The following is a 20,280-nucleotide window of genomic DNA, read 5'->3' as shown; positions in this document are numbered from 1 at the left end:
CAATCTCTTTCCATAGTTGTAATTTAATGGCAATGCCCAATTTAGTAAACAAGAGTACCCTCCAGAAGCATATGGTCACATGATGTACAGAGTCTCACTGAGTTTATCAGATATAGGACTTAAAAGCACCATAGGCTACTTTAACAAGCACACATCGACTTTAGGAGGAGTAAATTTAGTGATGGATTTTATGAAAACATCTGCTGCAATAACTGGCATTGATAGTCTATTTTTTTCTTTCAAGTTATGGGGTCAGGTTATATATATATATAGAATATAGAAATGTCTTTATTAGTTAAATTATATAAGTAAAAATTCTTATTCCCTTTGTTCCCTGACCCCTCCAAAAGTTACAAACCTTATAAAATAGAGGACTGGCCCACACAAATAAAACTCTTATCAGAAGAATGGGATGTTAAGTACTAGAAGAAATTATCAATAGAACACATGTGAAAATTATATCATTTAAGCAATACTACTTATAGATGTATGCTGGTGTATATATTCCATCTGATCCTTTAGAACAGAGATGTCAAATATGTCCCAGCAAAATTCAGGAAACAGATCAAAATGCAATTAGGAAATATTTAACAAAATATACAAAAAAATGCAATACAACATAATATTGATTTCTGGTTTTCTAAGTCAATATGTGGCTGGCAAAGAGTGGTTTCTATTTGAATTTGACTGTTTTGGAGTATGGCAATTCTTTAGAAAGTATTTGGTAATAATGAGATCAAAATGGTGGTAAATGTAAGCCTCCTAGTGTGTCAAATCTAAATATTGAAAGAGGTAACTTTTCAATGCCCATCACATTCTTGAAAAGAGAATACATGGAATTGTAGAATTGTAAACAGAAGAAAAAAGTCCAAATCTTTGACAATGTATAGCATTTGAAAGCACTTAGATTGAATACAAATATTTATATTCCATTCACCTATTTCAAACCCCAATTATATATAAAACATGTATTTTATTATACATTTAAAATTCAAATGGCATATTACCTTCAGTCCCGTCAGCAATATTCTATTTTTACAATATTAAAAAAATCCCAATGTCACCACTGTCTTATATACAATCCCAATTCTAAAGGGAAATTTTGCATGATTTAATTATTGAAAACTGCTGAAAATTATACCAACAAAAGAAACCATCTAGCATTACAAAAATTGCCCATGTCACATCACAAAATCACCCAAATATACTACAAAAAGTAGTCACTTTGTACACGAACTTGATTTGAGCATGGACATATTCTAATGTTAGCTCTTTACATACATGGTAAATTGTTTTAGACAATCAAATGTGATGACTTAAACATGTAATTCTGATTCCCCGCCTCTCCCCCAGCTACTTCTTAATAATCGAATCTTTAACTCTATGGAAATGAGGATCAAGTTTCATAAATGTAAGGTGAGGAACCATTTCTCCACTGGGAATAAAATGCTCACCATAACAGGGCTCTTTTGGTCACCTGAAATGAAGCAGATCCGAGCTGGAGTTATTAAATGAAACTAGAACAAAACCAAAATCAATGTTATGATCCAATGCCCTGCAATGGAATAGGTGCTTAAATTGTTTTAGAGTTTAAAAGAAAACTTTCTATAAAATGCTTCTGACTTCAAAATTTGTGGAAAGGTTGATTTTTGTTAAATGAGAATTCTCATATTAGCATTGTGTTCATTTCTCAATCATCTGTTCTCTTTTTTTCTTTATCTTTTAAACTTAGATCAAAATGGCCTTTTAAAACACTAATTAAATTTATAGTTCTATGATAAAAATCCATGAAGTGGAGGTCTTCTAATATGGCACAACACTGACTTCAGGCACTATTTTAAAGATGCCACAAGTGTGCAATTTTAGTATTTGAGAATAGTAGAGAGGAGAATGTCATAGTTGGCTTCTAATCTTTTTTTTTAACTTTTGGTAAAAAGGTAGGTGGGTTATAAATTTTCTGCTAACAATTTGGGGGAAATGCCTTAAATCCTAATCCTATTATTAGCAGGATTCATTAAATAAAAAATATTAAGCACCTACTCCATGCAAGGCACCTATGGTGCTGAGGGCAAAAAGATCTTTGTCATGAACCCCTCCCTCAAGGAGCTTGTAATATAATATGAAGGATGTAGCATGAGAGAGAAAGACACATAAATCAGATAGAAAGGAGGGAGTGTTTCAGGTAAAGTGCCAGGAGTAAGATGGACGGAGAGACCACTTTCAGTTGGGGAGATGGGGAAACAATTTATGGAGAAGGTGGGGCTTAATTTTGGCTTTAGAACAACAGAAGGACTTCAGTATACAGATTGGCTGGGGGTAGTGAATGGGCGCTGACAGGTTGAGACGTAAGAGATAAGAAAATAGTCTACTTTGACTAAAATGTAGAATATAGAATAAGGGCACAGTACATGATAAAGCTGAAAAAACATGTTGGGATCAGATTGTAAAGGGTCTTGAATGCCAAGATCAGCAGTCTACACTTGATTCAGGAGGCAATGGGGAGGTTTGGGAACAGAAGAATGAAGTGATCAGCTCAGTGCATTAAGATTTCTAGGACACAGAAGGGACTGAAGGGAGACCCCCCCCCAAAAAAAATTAGTTAACAGTTTATAAATTATCTAGGCAAGAAGAAATGAAACTCTCAACTAGTCAAGTAGAAGAAATTTGATTGAGAAAATCCCTTTACAATGCTCAGAAACAAACATACAGCCAACTCTCAGTTATCTACATAGAGCTGAGGATGGAATCATCCAGGATAGTAACTATTAAAAAATATTTTTGTTTGACTTTTTTTTTCAATTTACATTTAAATATGGGTTTAACTTAAAATTGACAGTACCTCAAAACAAAAGAGGCCTTAGTTTAGGGACTCAAGAAAAACAGGAAGATTGCCTGCCTTCCTCACTTTGTTTGTATTAGTGCTTTATTAGTACTTACTACAGAGTCTTATTTTTACTAGCTTCCCTTCTTGCTAAAGCTTTCCCTTGTTCCTTGCTTTTAAAGAACTTCCCTATTGGTTATAGAGACTCCATTTGACATAAGTAAAAGGACACAATCTATGATGTAAACAAATCTATGACGTAAGCAGAATAAGCACTATTTATCATAAATGACTTTAAGAGCAAATTTTATACATTATACATGATTAAAGAACAACTTTTTAAGTGAAGGAATTTAGTTCATGTTGACATTTATACTATTCTCTATATAAAGAGTAAGCCATATCATTCTCAAACAAATTCAATCAGATGGTCCAACATAATGCCGCCAATAAGTACTAAATAAGTCAAAATTTCCACTTGGCACACAAAGACAGATATAAGAAAGGTCTGATGACACCTATTCTAATGATCACAGAAAGCAGTAACCCACACAGAGTGAAAGCCAAAACCGAACCCCTCTACTTCACTTTTAAGGAAAAAAGTTGCATTTAAAGAATAAAATTTTCCCTTATGAAATTCCCAATTGTTATTGGAAACTAACTTTTGACCAAATTCAGAAATTGACCAAAACATTTAATTTGCTACATTATTGTATTAAATTCTTAAATTTAGGAGAAGCATTATTTGTCTCAAACACTGATAACTGTAAAAAATAAACATCTGATATGAAAGAGGCCTGTAGAAAATTATCACTTATAACTATGAGCCAAAACCATTTTCCTTTTTCCATTTTTCTATAACATACCAGGCATTATGTTTTTGAACCTACGAATGTGTCTCCCACTCATTAGAATAGTATTATTTACAATAATTAGTGCAAATATGACATTTTATATAAATTAGTTATTTGCCATCATGGACGATTCAATATCATACATAGCAAGAAGCTGAAGGTTATTTAGCTGTGAAGACTTGGAGAACGTCAGTTGAAATTATTCCAAGTGAGCACAAATCCCCAAATAGTTGAGGGATTTCTGCTTAATCAGTAAACATAATTGCTGAGAACTTTCATTGTAATGTCACTCAATTGTAATGAAAATTATGATTTCATATGATATAAAAAATAGAATTCATCACTGAGTATAACAGATACCAAAGGCCAATTTGCCTTATCCAAATTCAACATCTAAAATGTATTTAAACAAAAAGATATCCTTTCACAATTCCCAACATCTTCTAGCTTTAACCACTACCACTTTGCAGCAGTATTTCAAGTCCCACCCTGAGAATGAGAATGTGATGGTCACATGCCAACAGCCAGGTTCATCTTGACATGGAGAAACCTTGGTTTCTATTTCATATACACCATGATGTAATTACATCCCATGAAGTCACGCCAATGATGCATTCTATGATTAAATGGCACCTCCCTGAAAACTCTAAAACCATACACATAAAACCTATGTCCTGGGCCTTTTCCAAAGTGTATTGCACATTCACTGTTGTAATGTAAGTCTCACAAGGATGAGTGATTCTTTGCAATAAAATGCAAATGATTTTGAATCTGTTCAGCACACACCTTCTTCCTGCTTCCAGCAGACGGAAATAGTATCCCCATGTACAGCTGAAGCATAAGGATAAATATTTCCTTTTAGTTTGTACAACTAAAGTTGTTCCAAAGCCAAGGTAAAAAGTTTTGAAATGGAGGAAAAAAAAGTCAACTCGGTATAATTGCAGCAACCTACTTCAGTAAACAGACAGATTTTTTAAAACGTGGAATTAGGTGTTAAGTTATTGTTATTATAATAACCGTAAGTTAATTTTAAGGGGGGAAAAAACCGTAAAATGTGGTTGGCAAATTCAGTCTTCTATAAAAAAATCTCTACCTTGATGCCTCTTAGGGTTGTTTAACTTGTGCTGTTTTATCTCAGAAACTGTTAAGAGATTCTGATGGTAGAAAAAGGCCACCAAAAAAATGGATAACCTCATGCTTCTGACTCTTTTTTCTTCTTTCCATCTTCTCCCAAATCACTCTCTTCAGACTGGCTACTACTAAGGACCACAAATTGTCCTTCTCCACTCGTCTGGTTTGGTCTACTGGAGGCAGCTATTAATCGACTTTGTTCTTCTAAATCCTGGTAGAAAGAAAAAATCATAATGAATTTCATGGCTCTCTATAACCAAATAGAAAACCACATGGCCATCATAAATAACAACTGCTAAAATGAGGGGGCTATTTGAAAATCCAAAATTACTTTTTCAGAATTGGCTTTCTTTCAAGAACTCTTAGGAATAAGTGAATTACATGATACTGGTATTCTAAACTTATTTTGCTTGCAAAAACAGTTAAACACTTGAGGAACTCCCTCAATTGACCTAGAATTATTTCTTAAAAAGAAAACATTATGAGAAGTTTCATTTTAAAATTCCACTTTGATTTTAAAATCATACCTCTAGTGTCAAGAACAGTGCCAGACACACAGCTTAATAAATGCTTGCTGAATGTCTGACTGACAGCTTTTTGCCAAAAGAGTTGTATCTCAACTCAATCACTTTATTTATTAGTTAGCTTAAAAAGAGCTAAATTTCAAACAATTAAAAAGTGAAATGCATCCTTCAAAAACTCAAGACTTCTCCCAAGTCAGGATTGTCAGCAGTACGGATGCAGGTCCTAAAGACCATTTCAAAAGTGCTCCAAAAACGTCCTAGCACCCCACTGGTGTCTCTTCTTTCTTAAGGTGACACCACACTTGAATGTAGAGGGCCACAGACAGTGGGGGAGCTCTGGGTGAAGTACAAGACCCTTCAGCCCAGAGGGAACCTGATGACAATGTCTGGTTTGGGTCCCCATTTCCCCTAAGGGCTCTCGGCCTTCCTGAGAAGTCAGGGGGTGGTGACAAGCTGTGGTGTGATTGAAGCAGAGGGAAACCAGGTGGTAAACTATGCACAATAACGAGTTATTTATGTGGTTCCACATGCTTAGTATATACTGGGTGCATGCACAGTGTTTTTGTTACATAAGGGTATGAGGGTATAAAAAGGGGAAAGTCCTTGAAATAACTGGACTCCATTTTCCCACCATTCTCAGGAGTCCTGCCTCATCACTTCTCCATTAAGACAGTATATTTTAATCACCTCGGTGTGGGGGCTTGTTTTGTCACCCCAACTTGAGGGCTCTAGAAAGCAGGACACAACACATGAACACATAAGTAACAGCATGGGTGTAAAAATATCAGTCTTTTCACTTTCCAGGTCGATCACTGGAAAGTAATAAAGTGACTCATCTTGTAGCTTGACTTTGAAAGAAAAACTGAAAATACTTCTGCTGACCAAGTAACAAGATTTTGGGGAAAAAAAGTTACCTTTTCAATTTGTTTCTGTTTATTCAGTTCCTTCTGTTGTTTCTCTTTTACTCTCTCTATTTCTTTTTGTTTCTCTGATGCTCTGCGATCCTGAAGAGGAAAAGATAAGTTCATTTGTACAGAATAAAATTTATGTATGTGTTGTTTTAGTAACAGAAATCAACTCTTACTTGATTAAACCTTAATAAACAGCACATTTAAATCCTCTTACATTATTAAAACAGCTATGAAATGGGTTATTTCTATACTTCATTTTTACATTTATGTATAACTTCAAAATGATTATGATTGTACGAATAAAACGCCTCAGTGGGGAGGAGGCAGACTGTCTGCCTTCTATATTCCTACACCAGAAAAACCTTGAAGTCTGCACCAGACTGAATAATAATCAAGAAATTTAATGAGAAGCTACAAAAAGTGACTCATCCATTCCCAATTGCCATAGGCAGTAGGAAAGGGGCCTGCCAGCAAAGGGAAGCTTCTCAGGATGACCAGGACAGGGACCATGCTGAAAGACTTTGTGTCTGGCAGCAGCAGAGATGAAAGGCTCTACCCAAAGACCCCTCAAGGTGTAAACCTTAGAAATGTATGTATGTGTATGTGTATGTGTGTGGGTGTGTGGGGGGGTCATAGGGCAGTAATCAGTATGTTACTGTGGCTCTTGGACTGGGACACCTCAAACCTGAGGAATTAGACTTAGAAAAGTCCCTTAAAAACTTCAAAGATCCATGAGGACAACCTCAGAAAATGAGAACCAGCATGGGAAATAAGGCAAGCAAAGCTGAATACTAAACTTAAAAGCAAATTAGGGGCTAGAGCATGGTCTTGGCAACAAGTTTCAATTCAGAAAATAAAGATGAAGGGATGAATAAATCAAAGAAAACACCAGTCAGTAGCAACAATTATTGCAACTGTAGAGATTCCAAAATGAAAGAGTAATTCTGTAACAACTGTAAGCAGATACTTAAAGGAAAAAATGTGATTTTCTATATGGATCACAATACTTAGAAGAAATGATGTAAAAGATTTAAAAAAAAAAAAAAGCTCTGGAGGAAAGAACTGGAAAAATAATCAATTCTTTAGAAGTGAAAATGGTAACCGTTAGCCATGGCACAGGCTCTATGAAAACTAGAATAGGATTAATAGAAATCAATGACTCCATGAAACAATCATTAGTACAAAGAAGCTGAGGCCCATAGAGATTATGAAATACTTGGGGCTATAGAAGTGGTGAGTCATGGGCCCAGTCAGAATTGGAACTCAGATCTCCCCTTCTCAGAAGAATTTAAAGCTGGGTCCAAATAATCTCTACAACATCCCAGACAAATGGCTGCCTTGTACTTAGCTCGAAGACTTCCAGTGGCCTCCTGAACAGCCTTTTTTACTTCTGAATACCTATTAGGAAAATTATCTTTATAATGAACACCTTAGGACAAATGGAACAAGTGCAAACCCTCTTGCTTGACAGAGTTTCATGGCTTTCTCGAGGCTTTGTAGCCTGAATGTGTTCAACTAATCTTCCAAGGACAGTGAATCAGGTTTGCTGCTTGTTTAGTAATCACTGACTTTAGTTTTCTTTCTTTTTTTTTTTTTTTTTTTTGGCGAAGGCAATTGGGGTTTAAGTGACTAGGGTCACTTAAGAAGTGTTAAGTGTCTGATTTGAATACAGGTCTTCCTGAGTTCAGGTCCGGAGCTTAATCCACTGCACCATCTAGCTGCCCCTACTGACTTTAATTTTCACAGAAATGGTAAACTTTTGGCAGCAAAGTTAACATGCAAATTCAATAAAGCTATATTTTAGAGCCTTACCAATTCAGCATGCAAAGCGATCTGTTTTGCAAGTCCAACAGAATCACAAATCTAAAATGAAAAAAATAATTTGTCAAGAGAAACTTAAAACATTTTCACTTTAAGGAAATAAACGTGAAGAGATTATTGAAATATTTCCTGAATCTTTCTGGTAAAACTAGATTTATCAATAGAACAAAAATATTACCTAATAAGTTATCTAACTCAACTCCATCCCTTGGAGTCTGTGCAGTTTGTTTTTAAGAGCCTGTTGGCGCCCCCCTTCTATATTCTTCCTTTGTTCTTAGGTCTAATGTAACAACACGAGATTCCAAGAAAGCCCAAGGCTATTGATTCTTATACACTGGAGGTATTTCTGAAGGTGTGAGAACAGTTATCCTCTGTCCCTGGGTAACTTTATGTAAAACGAGAGAGAAGTACCACTTAAGAGACTTCTCCATTCCAAATGTTTGAATCTGCTCTTGTCCTGGGCTTATCAGCCACAGCTGGACACACTGTACACTAATCCATAGTGATGTCATTTTAACTTTCTGATTATGAAGGACAACAACCCACAGATCACTCACATATTTACTGACCACAGACTGAAAAAGACCATGTGCTTATTTGCAAGGTCCAACAGTCTCCCCCAACTTCCTTAGGCAGAACACTGGGTAGTACTGGAGCTTCCTTTAGGGGTTTTACTATAAACTATCACATGTGTCTTATTTATATAGAACAGATGTTAAAATGCAAAATACCTTTTCTCCTTCATTGTTCGATTCAAATATGTAACAAACTGAAGTTGGATGGCTCTCGACTCTGCCTCCCGATGTCCGAAGCACAAACCCAAAGAGACGTTTACTTTCCTGATGTGTAGCATACAGGACCACATTGGGCAAGGGAAACTGTCACACACACAAAACCAACAGTAAATAGCGAGCATCTCAAAGCAAATATTCTTTAAAAAGAAAACAAACCATGTCTACTTTCTAGGCTAATAATTATTTTGATATAGGAGAAAAAAACCATGCTTCTGTCAATAGCCAATGTCATCACAGTTAGTGGACACAGTTGAACAGAAGAAAAGCATGGAAGCTCTGTCTCTGGGGGTCCAAGTCTTAGCACCTATATCTGGCACTGATGCCCTGTGTGACCTTGGCAAGTCCCTTTTTTCCTGGAGCCAAGGTCCCTTAACTAAGTCAAATCAAATAATAAAAGAAACCCACATGCTTTCAAATATTAGCTAACAACAGATGTTTATGACCCCTCACCTTTGGCATAATACTCCAGTTTCTATTTCTAAGTTCTTTAGTGTGTCATCTTGTTAACTAAACCAGTAGATATATAATTACATCAGCCAAATTTTCAAGTAACAAAAAATAGTGGCCAATGGCTCAGATTTTGTTCTAAATTATATAAGGAGTTCAATAATCATTTGATTATCTGAAGGATCTGAGAGCAGAACTTAATTGGATGATCTTTTACTGGTCATTTTAGTCCTACATGTAGACTAAGATACAAAATAAGGTTATCAATGTGCACATACCCAGGCATATATAGCCAAAAAAATTTATAACTTACTCTGAGCCTTGTAACTTGAGTTTGTGGGTCAATTAATCTAAAATTAATAATAAAAATAATATCAGGAGATAATAGTACATTTAGACTTTAAAAAATACATTAGACAAAATGATTACTTACTTTAAACAGTCACAAGTAACTAATAAATGGGATTCTGTCATCCGGAAAATGTTATGGATCGCTCGAGCTGCTAGGATTTGACGCATTGTTTCATAAACAACATCTGGACTGTCATCTGATTTTACCTCCATAGAGCCAAGGAATCGAACAATAAATAACTGATGAAGGATGGAATCTAAAGCAGAAAAAGGCACAGCCTTTAAAAATCCATTTTCTTTTTCTTTGGAATTAAGTATCTAACAAAATAAGATAAAACATAGATAATTGTTAATTTGTGCTTTTCTAAGTCACTGTGCAGTCCCCCAGGGATGCTTCCTGTCAGAGACCTAGAGCAGAATGGTAGAGATCTGCACATGGTCACACAACAAATCAACTGTGTCAGAGGCAGGACCTGGAAGTCAAGTGTTCATGGTTCCAAGAACAGCTCTTTATACTTTATCATATTTCTACACAAGATTTAAAGTTCAAGTAAGACATTTCTGGTGTATAAGTTTAAATATCAGTTGCAACTCTAGAGTAAGAAGTGGGATGACAACTTTCCATTAAAGAGATTTTAGATGATTAAAGGACACTTTTGGAACTTGACCAAGGGAAGAGAAATGGTATGATTCTTGGGGAAGCACACTTCACAAACTAGGCTGAGAATGTGGGAAACCATTTTTAACATGATAAAAAACAGGTTGACCAGTGGACAGAGGGCTGGATTTGGCAGTCAAGAGTGGGATTCAAAATGGATAATTCATATGGGCAATTTCATAACTTCTTTGAGCTCTGGCTTCTTCAAATGTTAAATGGACATAAATATCTCTGTAATACCAATCTCACAAGGGAGATTGATTGCAGGGACCAAAAGAAAAAAATGCTTGTAAAACACTGGACAAACTGGGCTGCAGTGACATGAGATCTTATGAACTAGATTCGGACTCACCTCTGGGACAATGACCTGAAGCATATCCTTTGTCTGAATGATAAAACATCTTACAGTGCTGAAGGTTATGAAAATTGGTCTTCGGAGATGAAACAAAGTGGGTAATGAATCTTAACGAAATGATAAATCATTCTCACATTTTACTGAATAAAAGCATTATTATAAGGATACTGAAGATTTTTTTTTTTTACCTTCAGTTTCAGTTTTTGATCTTCCTCCAGATTCTCCAAATGGATTTGTACGCCTGAAAAAAAAATTTTTTTTAAAGGACAGAATTAGTGTCGTGTACTTGAAGAAATGATTTCTGAACAACTCTTTCTTATTCCTGCTCTCCTTTGGAGGACTGCTTCCTTTTTTTTTTTTTTTTTAAATTAGGATCTGACAACATTAAAGTTAGTGGTCACATTTATAAGGAGATAAATTATGTCTTGTATAGGAAGTGGGAGAAGGGGAAAAAGGTTCTTTAAAAACAAAATAAGCCCCAAACAGGATCACAGAGATAGAATAAGGACACCCAAAGAAGGTGAGGCAAGAGGATAGAAGAACTATACATGGGCATGGCTGGTTCTCTGGTAGGGAAAAGTGTAGGGGGAAAAGAGTATAAACATATGTATTAAAATTTAGATTTTTGTACAGGCTTGAGAAGCAAAGATTGAACTACTACTACTACTAATGCTTCCTAGTTTATAAGTGGCTGTACATTTGCCTCATTGGCTAACTGATTTATATCCAGCTTTTCTTAATTATGGCAGAAGCTATTTGACCAGCATTATAGTTATAGGAAGAATCTCTGTAACAATGAAATACTGTAATGAGAGGTACAATTAAAGTTTATTCAGTGTACTAATTTAGTTCAATGTTAATTAGTCAGTGAATTTAGCTCCAAATAGAGCTACTTAGAATAGCTCTGTGACAGATATTTCTTCATCCCTATGCTTATTATTAATCTAAATATAGTAAAGTAAAAATAATCTAAACTTATTTCTCAAGGCAGATGAAAAAAATTCACTGGAAATGAAAGTCTGAACCTACACATGAGGAAGAGAAAAAATGTTTTCCTCATTTTCCAAAATTATTTAATTTTTGTTCCACCAACAAAAAGAAAAAAGGAGCCCTAAATTTTAAAATAAATTTTGGAAACAAACAGATGGAAAGAACTGAATTTTAGAAGGTCTAAGTGGTTCTAAAATAATCTTGGCATTAACATTACATGAAATACATCTCTTGAATACATCTGACCTATTACATCAAAAGGCTAAATTTGTTTAAGCAATTAACTTTGGATGTCTGAGTACTAGGGTAAAAGCCATGTATTCCAAATCTATATACTAAGAGAAGCCAACAAATAAGGTGAATTCAAGCAGATTTTCATCATGTTTCAGAAATAAAGCATAAAGAGACCAGCTGCTAACTTTCTGATATAGAAAAAGCAAATAACATGATAGATAGAAGATACCAAGTAGATCAATTTCAAATGATTAAGTTAAATTATACAAACAAAGAGAGCAAAGCCTGAGTTTTAATGTTTCACCTACTTGCCTCCCTGCCCAGAATTTTTAGCCTGGCCAGGTTGATCTTCACTAACAGGAGAAATTATGTCAAATTGTATAGGTGTGTCTGGGGCAACGAGAGAATCCAGGGAAAGAGTTGCCAAAGTTGTTGACTCGGATCCAAGAGACCCTGAACTACTAGTTCGAGCTGTAGTTGGCCGACTTTGTCTAAAAAAAAGAAAAGAAAATAATTTCAGCTTTTTGGAAACCATAATTAATATTTTTTAAAAGGAGATATATATATACACAAATCAAAAAACCCATATGAAAAAAGTTAAATGCAAATTGAAACAACTTCTGACATTTCAAATGAAAGTCATAAATTTGGCCAAGATAAAATGATACCAATTTAATGCTGGGATGAGGCTGTGATGAAAACAAGACCTTTATTACATTGCTGAAGAAGCTGTCAAACTATTTGATATTTTGGAAAGTAATATAAAATTAAACTAAGTTACAAGAATATATGTGTCCTTTGCACCAATGGTAGTTCCCACTAGTACATGAGACTAGTATCCTTTAAAAAGTGTTTTATAAAGTGTGACTTTATAAATGCTAGCTAGTGTTATATTTAAGACTTTGGGGAAACTCTGTATACACATATAGACAACAGTAAGAAATCCATGCAAAATAAATTAGAAAATAAATTTTTTCTTTATAAAATAAGGTTTATATAGACACTCCTGTATTAAATATACATGTATGCATGTTCACATCTAAGTATCTATGTGTGTTTATGTACATACAAATGTAGATGTAAGTGTATATGTTTATATGTCATGTATTTATATCTTCTGGGCTCAAGTTTATAAACAAATCTGGCACATGCACAATTATTAACAATTCTATATTTGTCTTTTTCTTTTGTTCCTGTGCACATATCTGAATACTAATTTGAGGGAAATTTCAACAATACTTGGGTAGAAAAGTAAGATGGGATGAGATAAAACAAAAACAAAAAATAATAATTTTAAACATGTCAAATCACTGATTCCAGAAATGTAAAACTACTCAAACACTAGACAAATCTGATTATGTGCCCTATCATGGAAGGTTCTGTTTTAAAATTTTTTAATTTTATAGATTAATTGTAAATTCACACCTTTAAAATATAATTGGTAATACTGCCAGAAAAGACAATTTCCACATTAGTGTACACAGCACTGCTAAGATCAAAGTATATAATTCCAGTCACTTTATATCAGAAAGCTCTTTGAAGAAGTAGTCATGTAACTTACGGGATTGGCCGCAAGCTCTCATGCCTCTGCTGGAAAGATGGTGATGGAGTGACTGCTTCCAGAGCCGACTGATTTACTCTTGCAGCAATTTCCTTTATTAATTTTTAGAAAAAGATCTTTAGAAAAGTAAAGGAGTCAAAAGCCACAATACAATATTTTGAATTAACAAAGTTACACACAATCTGTTGTGATACAGGAGCCACCTGCCACTGGCTGCTGGAGGTCTAACTCAGAAATGTAGAATGGATCTCTTCCTGTGAGAAGATGATGATGATACAAGGAGACTCAGAGGCAGTTGTGTTATCTGACCTCTCTCCTCTTCCCTCTGCCTCCAATTTATCAAAGAGGCAAACTTTCAAACTGAGAAGAGGACTAGTCAGAATAGACATTTAAGTCTCTCATCGAGTCTCCTGTCTCGGCCCTCTGATGTGTTGGCCCATTTAATTAGCATGACTAAAAAAGTCTCACTGGGTTTCTTCTTCCTTTCCTTCTCTGTGGGTTACTGAAGGAACTCTGGGAGAATCCTACTCACTAATAGCTCTTGAACACTGCTGGTGGTTCTTATAATTTCACAGCTAGGAAGTGTTAAGTGTCTGAGGCCACATTTGAACTTGGGATCCTCCTGACTTCAGGGCCGGTGCTCTATCAGGGCTAGTGCCACCTAGCTGCCCCCAAGATACTTCCAAGCTGTGTGACCCTAGGCAAGTCCCTTAACCCCAATTGCCTTAGGAGAGAGGTCAGACAATGCAACTGCCTCTCAGTCTCTTTGTATCATCATCATCATCCTCTCAGAGGAAGAGATCCATTCTACAGGTCTGAATTAGACCTCCAGCAGCCACTGGCAGGTGGCTCCCATATCCTAACACCCTACCAAGTCAGATTTTTTGAAATTGCAATAAAACACGAACCTATAGAATACCTTCAGACATTCCAGCTCTAACAGTGAGATCCTTTACCTTCTAAACATCAAATCAGATGTCCTTCTTTGATAGTTAAACTACTTAATTTTCACTAACATAAAATAATGATATTTTAAATCTTTTAAGTTTAGGTACCAACTTTTTAAATTTATTTTTTTTCTATTTCCAACTTAAATATAAAAAGAGAAAAAAAAAGAACATTTCCATGTACACAGCAGAACATAAAGACAGGATTCAATATAAAATCACGGATTTCCATTTCAGAATTTTTTAGATTATATAATCCTACACATAATTTTTAAAAACTACCCTGCTTTTCTCTACTTTCCAGTTTTTTGGGTCGTTCTGCTGTGTAGTTTTTTTTCCTCCCTTCTTCTTCACCTTCCCCCTTCCCTAGAGAAGGAAACAAATACAAACACATACACACATATACATACCTACACAGACGTAAATGTATCACCCACTTTTTTGGATATGCTAAATATTGACATTTACAAGTTATTTTCAGATGCCACATTAAATATCTGCAAGCATCTCATAGATGGCACTTCTTTCTTTTTCATGGCATTTTACTGAGTATTTACACATCGACTGAATATTAGTTAGGTACCAATTCTTATGTCAGGTATGATACAACTGAAAAACTAATTTCAAATAGAAAAGATCCACATACTAAAAAAACAAAATAAAACACCAAAAGCCTATTAATTAGCATTTTTAAAGTAGTAGGTTGATTTTATTTACAAATGGCATAGCTCACAAGAAATGCACATGCATTCTTCAAAATACAACTTTTAAAGATTTAGTTAACAGAGATTATTCTGCCACTGGATATTTTAGAGAGTACTCATAAATTTACCCAAGATATTAAAATCAGATTTTCAAAAGTATGGATAAGTACCCTAATTTTAATTTATGAATATCTAAAACATATTCCCGATGTTTTCCCTTAGACATTAACATATCCTAATTTGTATTTTGATTTTATTTTTGCTTTCAATAAAAAAGGAAAAATTAGATTGACAGATTAAGCAATGGATTATCAATGGTTTTCTAGGGTTGCAACAATTACTACTTATTTACTACTTATTTTTCATTACTCACCTTGGCCTTTCTATGAGATTTTTCCAATAGTATGTTCTGCTTTCCCTCAAAATTCAGTTCCATAATTGAATATGGAATCTTTACCAAACTAGTTTCCCATTCCAAATTCCAAGTTGCTGGCAAGATTACCCTATCGTCTTTCCAAACTGTCTACCCTAACCTAGTTTTAAGATTACATATAACTCATCCTTCTTTACCTGGTTCAATTAATACTCTGAATCTTTCCTTTGAAATGCTTCCCAGATTCCCTTTTCTCTTTTTATCCTAACAACTACCACTCTAGCTGGGCCAGCCCTGCACCTGACTCTCTTATCTGAATTTCTATAACTGGCTTTCCTTTCCCTGTTCTAATTCTTCTTGAGCATCAATACCAAGTTTTAAAAATGGGACTCCCAGAGAATTGATGATCCTGTGATGCAATCCTTAGCCAGAATTCATTTATCATATCATCTCTTGGTATACAGAGGATCAATACCCATGTGAGAGGTGTAATGCTCTATGACCTTGCATGTATGGCTCTTAAATAGTCTCCCTGTACTGTTCTCCTCATATCCCGTACTGAATCTTGGTCTCTAGCTATATACTTATACTATGTTTTTATCTGTCCTCTTTCATCTAAATCTCTTAACATCAAATTGCCTACTGGGCAGGTTTCAACAAATTGGTCTAGCATGACATTTCTGGACCGTACATATTTGTTTTTCTTTTATTTTCCCTGCCCAAAGCCAAGTGGGAGAGTAAGGGAAACAATAGGGCAGAAAGAAAAGGGTCAATGAGGTATCTTTTTAAAAAGTGCAGACAAAAGAATGGAAGGACAGAAGGAAGCATAGATAAACAGGACAGCTTTGAAAGTTATGGGTTGAATTTATGTTTTTTAAAAAGAAAAATAAGCTGTATATATTAGAGATCAGCAGTTTAACATACAATCCTCTTTTTTCTGTCTCTGTTCTACTGTGTTTATGAAAATGATAATTGGACATTTAAAAAAATCTGACATTTCTGGTCTTAGCTGGAAAAAGCTGGTAGCAATAGACTTGCTTTTTCTGCATTATTTGATTCTTTGGTTATAACCTATTGTTTGCAGCTGGGATTATAATTACATCAAATCTGGATAGACCAACTCTGGTTCTTGATCTCATCAATTCACTGCTGCCCATCCCGTAGAGCCCATTTCTACTGTTCCTTAAAATCTGCTTTGGTGATGGCTATCTTATTTCTTGCTATGCATAAGGGAGAGATTGGATCTGGGATTTCACTGATGGAGGAATCATTTCTATTCATACAGATTGGTGGCTTCTCTATAATATATGATCTTAGAGAGTTCCCTAAGGTTCTGGGAGATTGACTTAGCAGGTTCACAGTATGTATGATCTAGTATGTGTCAGAACCAAGATTTGAATTCAGATCTTTCTGGCTCTAAGGCCAGCTCTCTAACTACTGTGCCAAGCTGCTTTTCCATTTATAAGGATTAAATTTAAGGACTAGGATATCAAAGTACATTAAGAATAAACAATTATATAAAGAATTATTTGTTGATATAAATTTTTCTTTGTCTCTCTTCTATTATGCCTAAAACAACATCAAGCATAAAACAGGTACTCAATAAATCCTTGTTGGTTGATTTCAGCATTTTCCTATACCATATTTAATGGGGTGGAAAAATAGAGAATATAAATGTGATGTATTGTACTTATAAAGTAAAGGTGAAATTATAAAATATTACCTCAGGATTTTCACTTAAATATATCTGTTTGGAGATGTTGTTTATTGTACAAATCCACTGAAAGAGAAAACAGAAAATAATTTCAGACTTCATATAAAAACTTCTCAAGAATAAAACAGTTGATCTTTAGTTAACATGCAATAAGTTACTTGTTTATTCTAGTTCAGAGGAAATTTTCATTGAATTCATAAAGTCTATTAATTGGCGACATTTTAATCAGTTGCCAGGCCTTCATGAATCCTAATTTCATGATATTTCTCCTATCAATCTCCTGAAATCTACTTATATGATCACTATTTAGTATAATCCTTATTTCTTCTTGCCTGTATATTGATTATTATTGTTACATTTTATCTATACTAGGACTGGAGAATGTCTAGCCCATGGATCATATGAGGTACGTGAAATCATTTGCTAAGGCAATCACAGATAATAATGATGTGAAAGCTAGAGACAACAACCTCCTATGGCTTGAGTTCTTTAAGCTGATAATTTTGTATGACCTGCAAACGATATTATAAATATCCAAATGATCCTTGGCAGAAAAGAGGTCTCTCACCACCCTGGTCTAGAGCTAAAATTTATTAGTGTAGCAAATTCCCAGTGTGAAAATATCCCCCCCCAGAACAGATCAGCCTAACTCATTTATACTTCAATCTCAGAGAGCTGCCTGGGGTTGAGTTATTAAGTGACTTGCCCTGTCATGAAGGTAGCATAGATGCTTCTGATGGACTTGAACTAATGTTTTCCTGACCATTCCCACCACCAGGTACATTGTTACTCATTTTTTAGAAGTTTTGGGGAAAAAAAATGTTTATTCTGTGTGGACTATTATAAGAACCCTGGTCTTCTTTTTTCTAGCTGCTTGCCTGTCCCAACTATTCTCCACGCATATGACAAAAAATACTTTCCTAGGGCTCAGTCTGAGTATTTTCCGCTCTTCTCTCTAGGTTAAAATACAAATTCCTTGATTTAGTTGCAAAGTTCTCCATAATCTGGCTTCAAAACCTTCCTTTTTGGTCTTCCCATCTACTCTAGCCCTTTTCCAAAGCCAGCATCTCATCTCGTCTCCTGTCCCAGCACAAAGCATATCTATGCCTGGGTGTCTTTCCTTTCATCATGTCTACTTTGCACAATCCTCGTCACTTTCTCCAAGGAAGCTTTCCTTGATCTCATCAACTATTTCATGTTCTTTCCCTCCTCCTCAAACTACATCCTTGTCTCTGCCTCCCACTCTCCACCTTCAAATCCCCCAGTAAAATATAAAAATTTAATTTTAAAGGCTGGAGCCGTTTAAGCTGGTAGTACAATAAATAAGGACACTAGGCCTGGCCAGAACCAGGAAGATCTGAGTTCAAATCCAGCCTCAGATACTTACAAACTGGCACTGGAAAAAGTTACTTAATTGCTATATAACTCAGTTTCCCCATCTATAAAAATAGTGATAATAAAGCACCTACCTTCCAGGGATATTATAAGGCTCAAATGAAATAATATTTGTATTTATATTTTATTCTTTTTAAAGTTTAAATGCTAGCTATTATTTTTGTCTATGTATTCACAATGCCTAGTAGTGTCATACACATCAGAAGTGCTCACTAAATATTTGGAGAATTGAATTAAGATAACCCTTTGAGCAGATCATAATATCCAAAATTTATTTCAAACAATGAACATGGAAACTTCTGGCAATGATACACATAGGATCAGAGTTAAATTAATAGCTGGAAAGGTCCTTAGAGGTGACCTAATCCAACCCCTCAATGTCAGATGAGGAAAGCAGGGAAAGTGATTTGTCTGGGGCCACACAAAGGAGCAGAGGCAAGATTCTAATCCATGGCTTATGACCCCAATTCCTTCACTCTTTCCATAGTACCAGGCTGCCACCAATGTCAATACAACATAAATCATGCATTCTTCTTTTGCCATTTTTCCCAGAAAAGCAGATAGCCTGCATGAGTTTAATACAAATTTCAAAGAGTTCTTTACTAATGAGAACCAGTCTGTATAATAAACTGTATCAAATTTCTAAATCATCTCCTTTTGAAATGTACTTTCTTTTGACTTCATTCCTCCTCATACTGCTACGTTTTCTGATTAGTCTGGTGGTCCTTTTTACTCTTCTATGTCTGATGTGACTCAAATGGCGATGCTCTCCTATACTCCAGTTTTATTTCTAAATCCAACACAGGAAGGTAATATACTCGACAACTTCCCCAGGGGACAGAAAGCACTAATGATCTTGATTATTATCAAGTTGTCTTTTTCTCAAGGGCAACATTCAAAGTAAAATCTGGCTCCTTTCCATAAGCTGTCCTGTAGGAACACTGCTACCAGGCAAGTGTGATAAACAGGATTTTAATAAGATTTACTATAATACTGACCAGGAAGTCAGAGAAACTTCCCCTCAAGGTTCCCCGTCCCCATGACCTTGGCCTCCTCCTCCCTATCCCACCCCCATGTTAGTTCTTTGTAGATGTCTTACCTTCCATATCTGGTGTACTATAAGCAATAATGGAGCTAAAAATAAAAGGCTTGTAAGGAAGAATACGGATTCCCAAATCTTTGTTTTTCTGTCTTTCATTCCCCCTCCCACTGGTTTTGAAGTTTGAGCTGCTACAGGTCCTATCTGCTGCCACTATGTACTCAGTTGGCAGGTGGTGAGGGAAGGTATAAATCAGACTGACATTTCGTGATGTTGCCAGCCTGCCAACCCAGAAAGCAGTGGTCACAAGATCCCTTTTTCGTAAGCCTTCCAAACAGAAGCACACTGACAAGAACATAAGCGGTCCTCTTAGAAAAAATATTTTGGTCACAGTTCTCCTGAAAGATATTAACTAGATTCAAGTTACCTCTTCATAGTCTTTTTTACTTTCTGCTTGCAAAATTGAAGACCTGAAAGGAGGAAAAAAAATTTGAACTTCAGTTTTTTTTTTTAAAGGTACCTTTCAATAAGATCTGAAAGTCAGACCCAATCAATCTGTACTTCTTTAAATGGAATTAGCCTTTAGTAACCTTGGTGTGCCAAAATATACAAAATCAGAAACAGATGCTGTTTTACCAGGATGTCAACTTTATGTG

At 35.3% G+C, this 20,280-nt stretch overlaps 1 protein-coding gene across 2 annotated transcripts in view; it reads right to left on the bottom strand.

The window, feature by feature from the left end:
• APPL1 (adaptor protein, phosphotyrosine interacting with PH domain and leucine zipper 1) overlaps positions 1 to 20,280 on the bottom strand; it is a 52,773-nt gene that overhangs the window by 7,261 nt on the left and 25,232 nt on the right. The window contains exons 12-22 of one of the 2 annotated variants that reach the window (XR_004232072.1): positions 20,052 to 20,094; positions 17,200 to 17,256; positions 13,453 to 13,544; positions 12,200 to 12,382; positions 10,856 to 10,908; positions 9,737 to 9,911; positions 9,617 to 9,653; positions 8,794 to 8,940; positions 8,054 to 8,104; positions 6,245 to 6,334; positions 4,769 to 5,017 (exon numbers count right to left, since the gene is read on the bottom strand). Coding sequence is in view for 1 of the 2 variants with exons in the window: in XM_031953055.1 (XP_031808915.1) it covers positions 4,868 to 5,017; positions 6,245 to 6,334; positions 8,054 to 8,104; positions 8,794 to 8,940; positions 9,617 to 9,653; positions 9,737 to 9,911; positions 10,856 to 10,908; positions 12,200 to 12,382; positions 13,453 to 13,544; positions 17,200 to 17,256; positions 20,052 to 20,094 (1,078 nt within the window). In the remaining variant the exon portion in view is untranslated. Of the gene's footprint in view, positions 1 to 3; positions 5,018 to 6,244; positions 6,335 to 8,053; positions 8,105 to 8,793; positions 8,941 to 9,616; positions 9,654 to 9,736; positions 9,912 to 10,855; positions 10,909 to 12,199; positions 12,383 to 13,452; positions 13,545 to 17,199; positions 17,257 to 20,051; positions 20,095 to 20,280 lie in introns of those variants that run through there. The other variant, XM_031953055.1, reaches the window with a different exon arrangement.

Source organism: Sarcophilus harrisii, chromosome 1, assembly GCF_902635505.1.
Source record: "Sarcophilus harrisii chromosome 1, mSarHar1.11, whole genome shotgun sequence".
NCBI classification, from domain to species: domain Eukaryota; kingdom Metazoa; phylum Chordata; class Mammalia; order Dasyuromorphia; family Dasyuridae; genus Sarcophilus; species Sarcophilus harrisii.
This window is presented reverse-complemented; position numbering and strand designations above follow the sequence as displayed.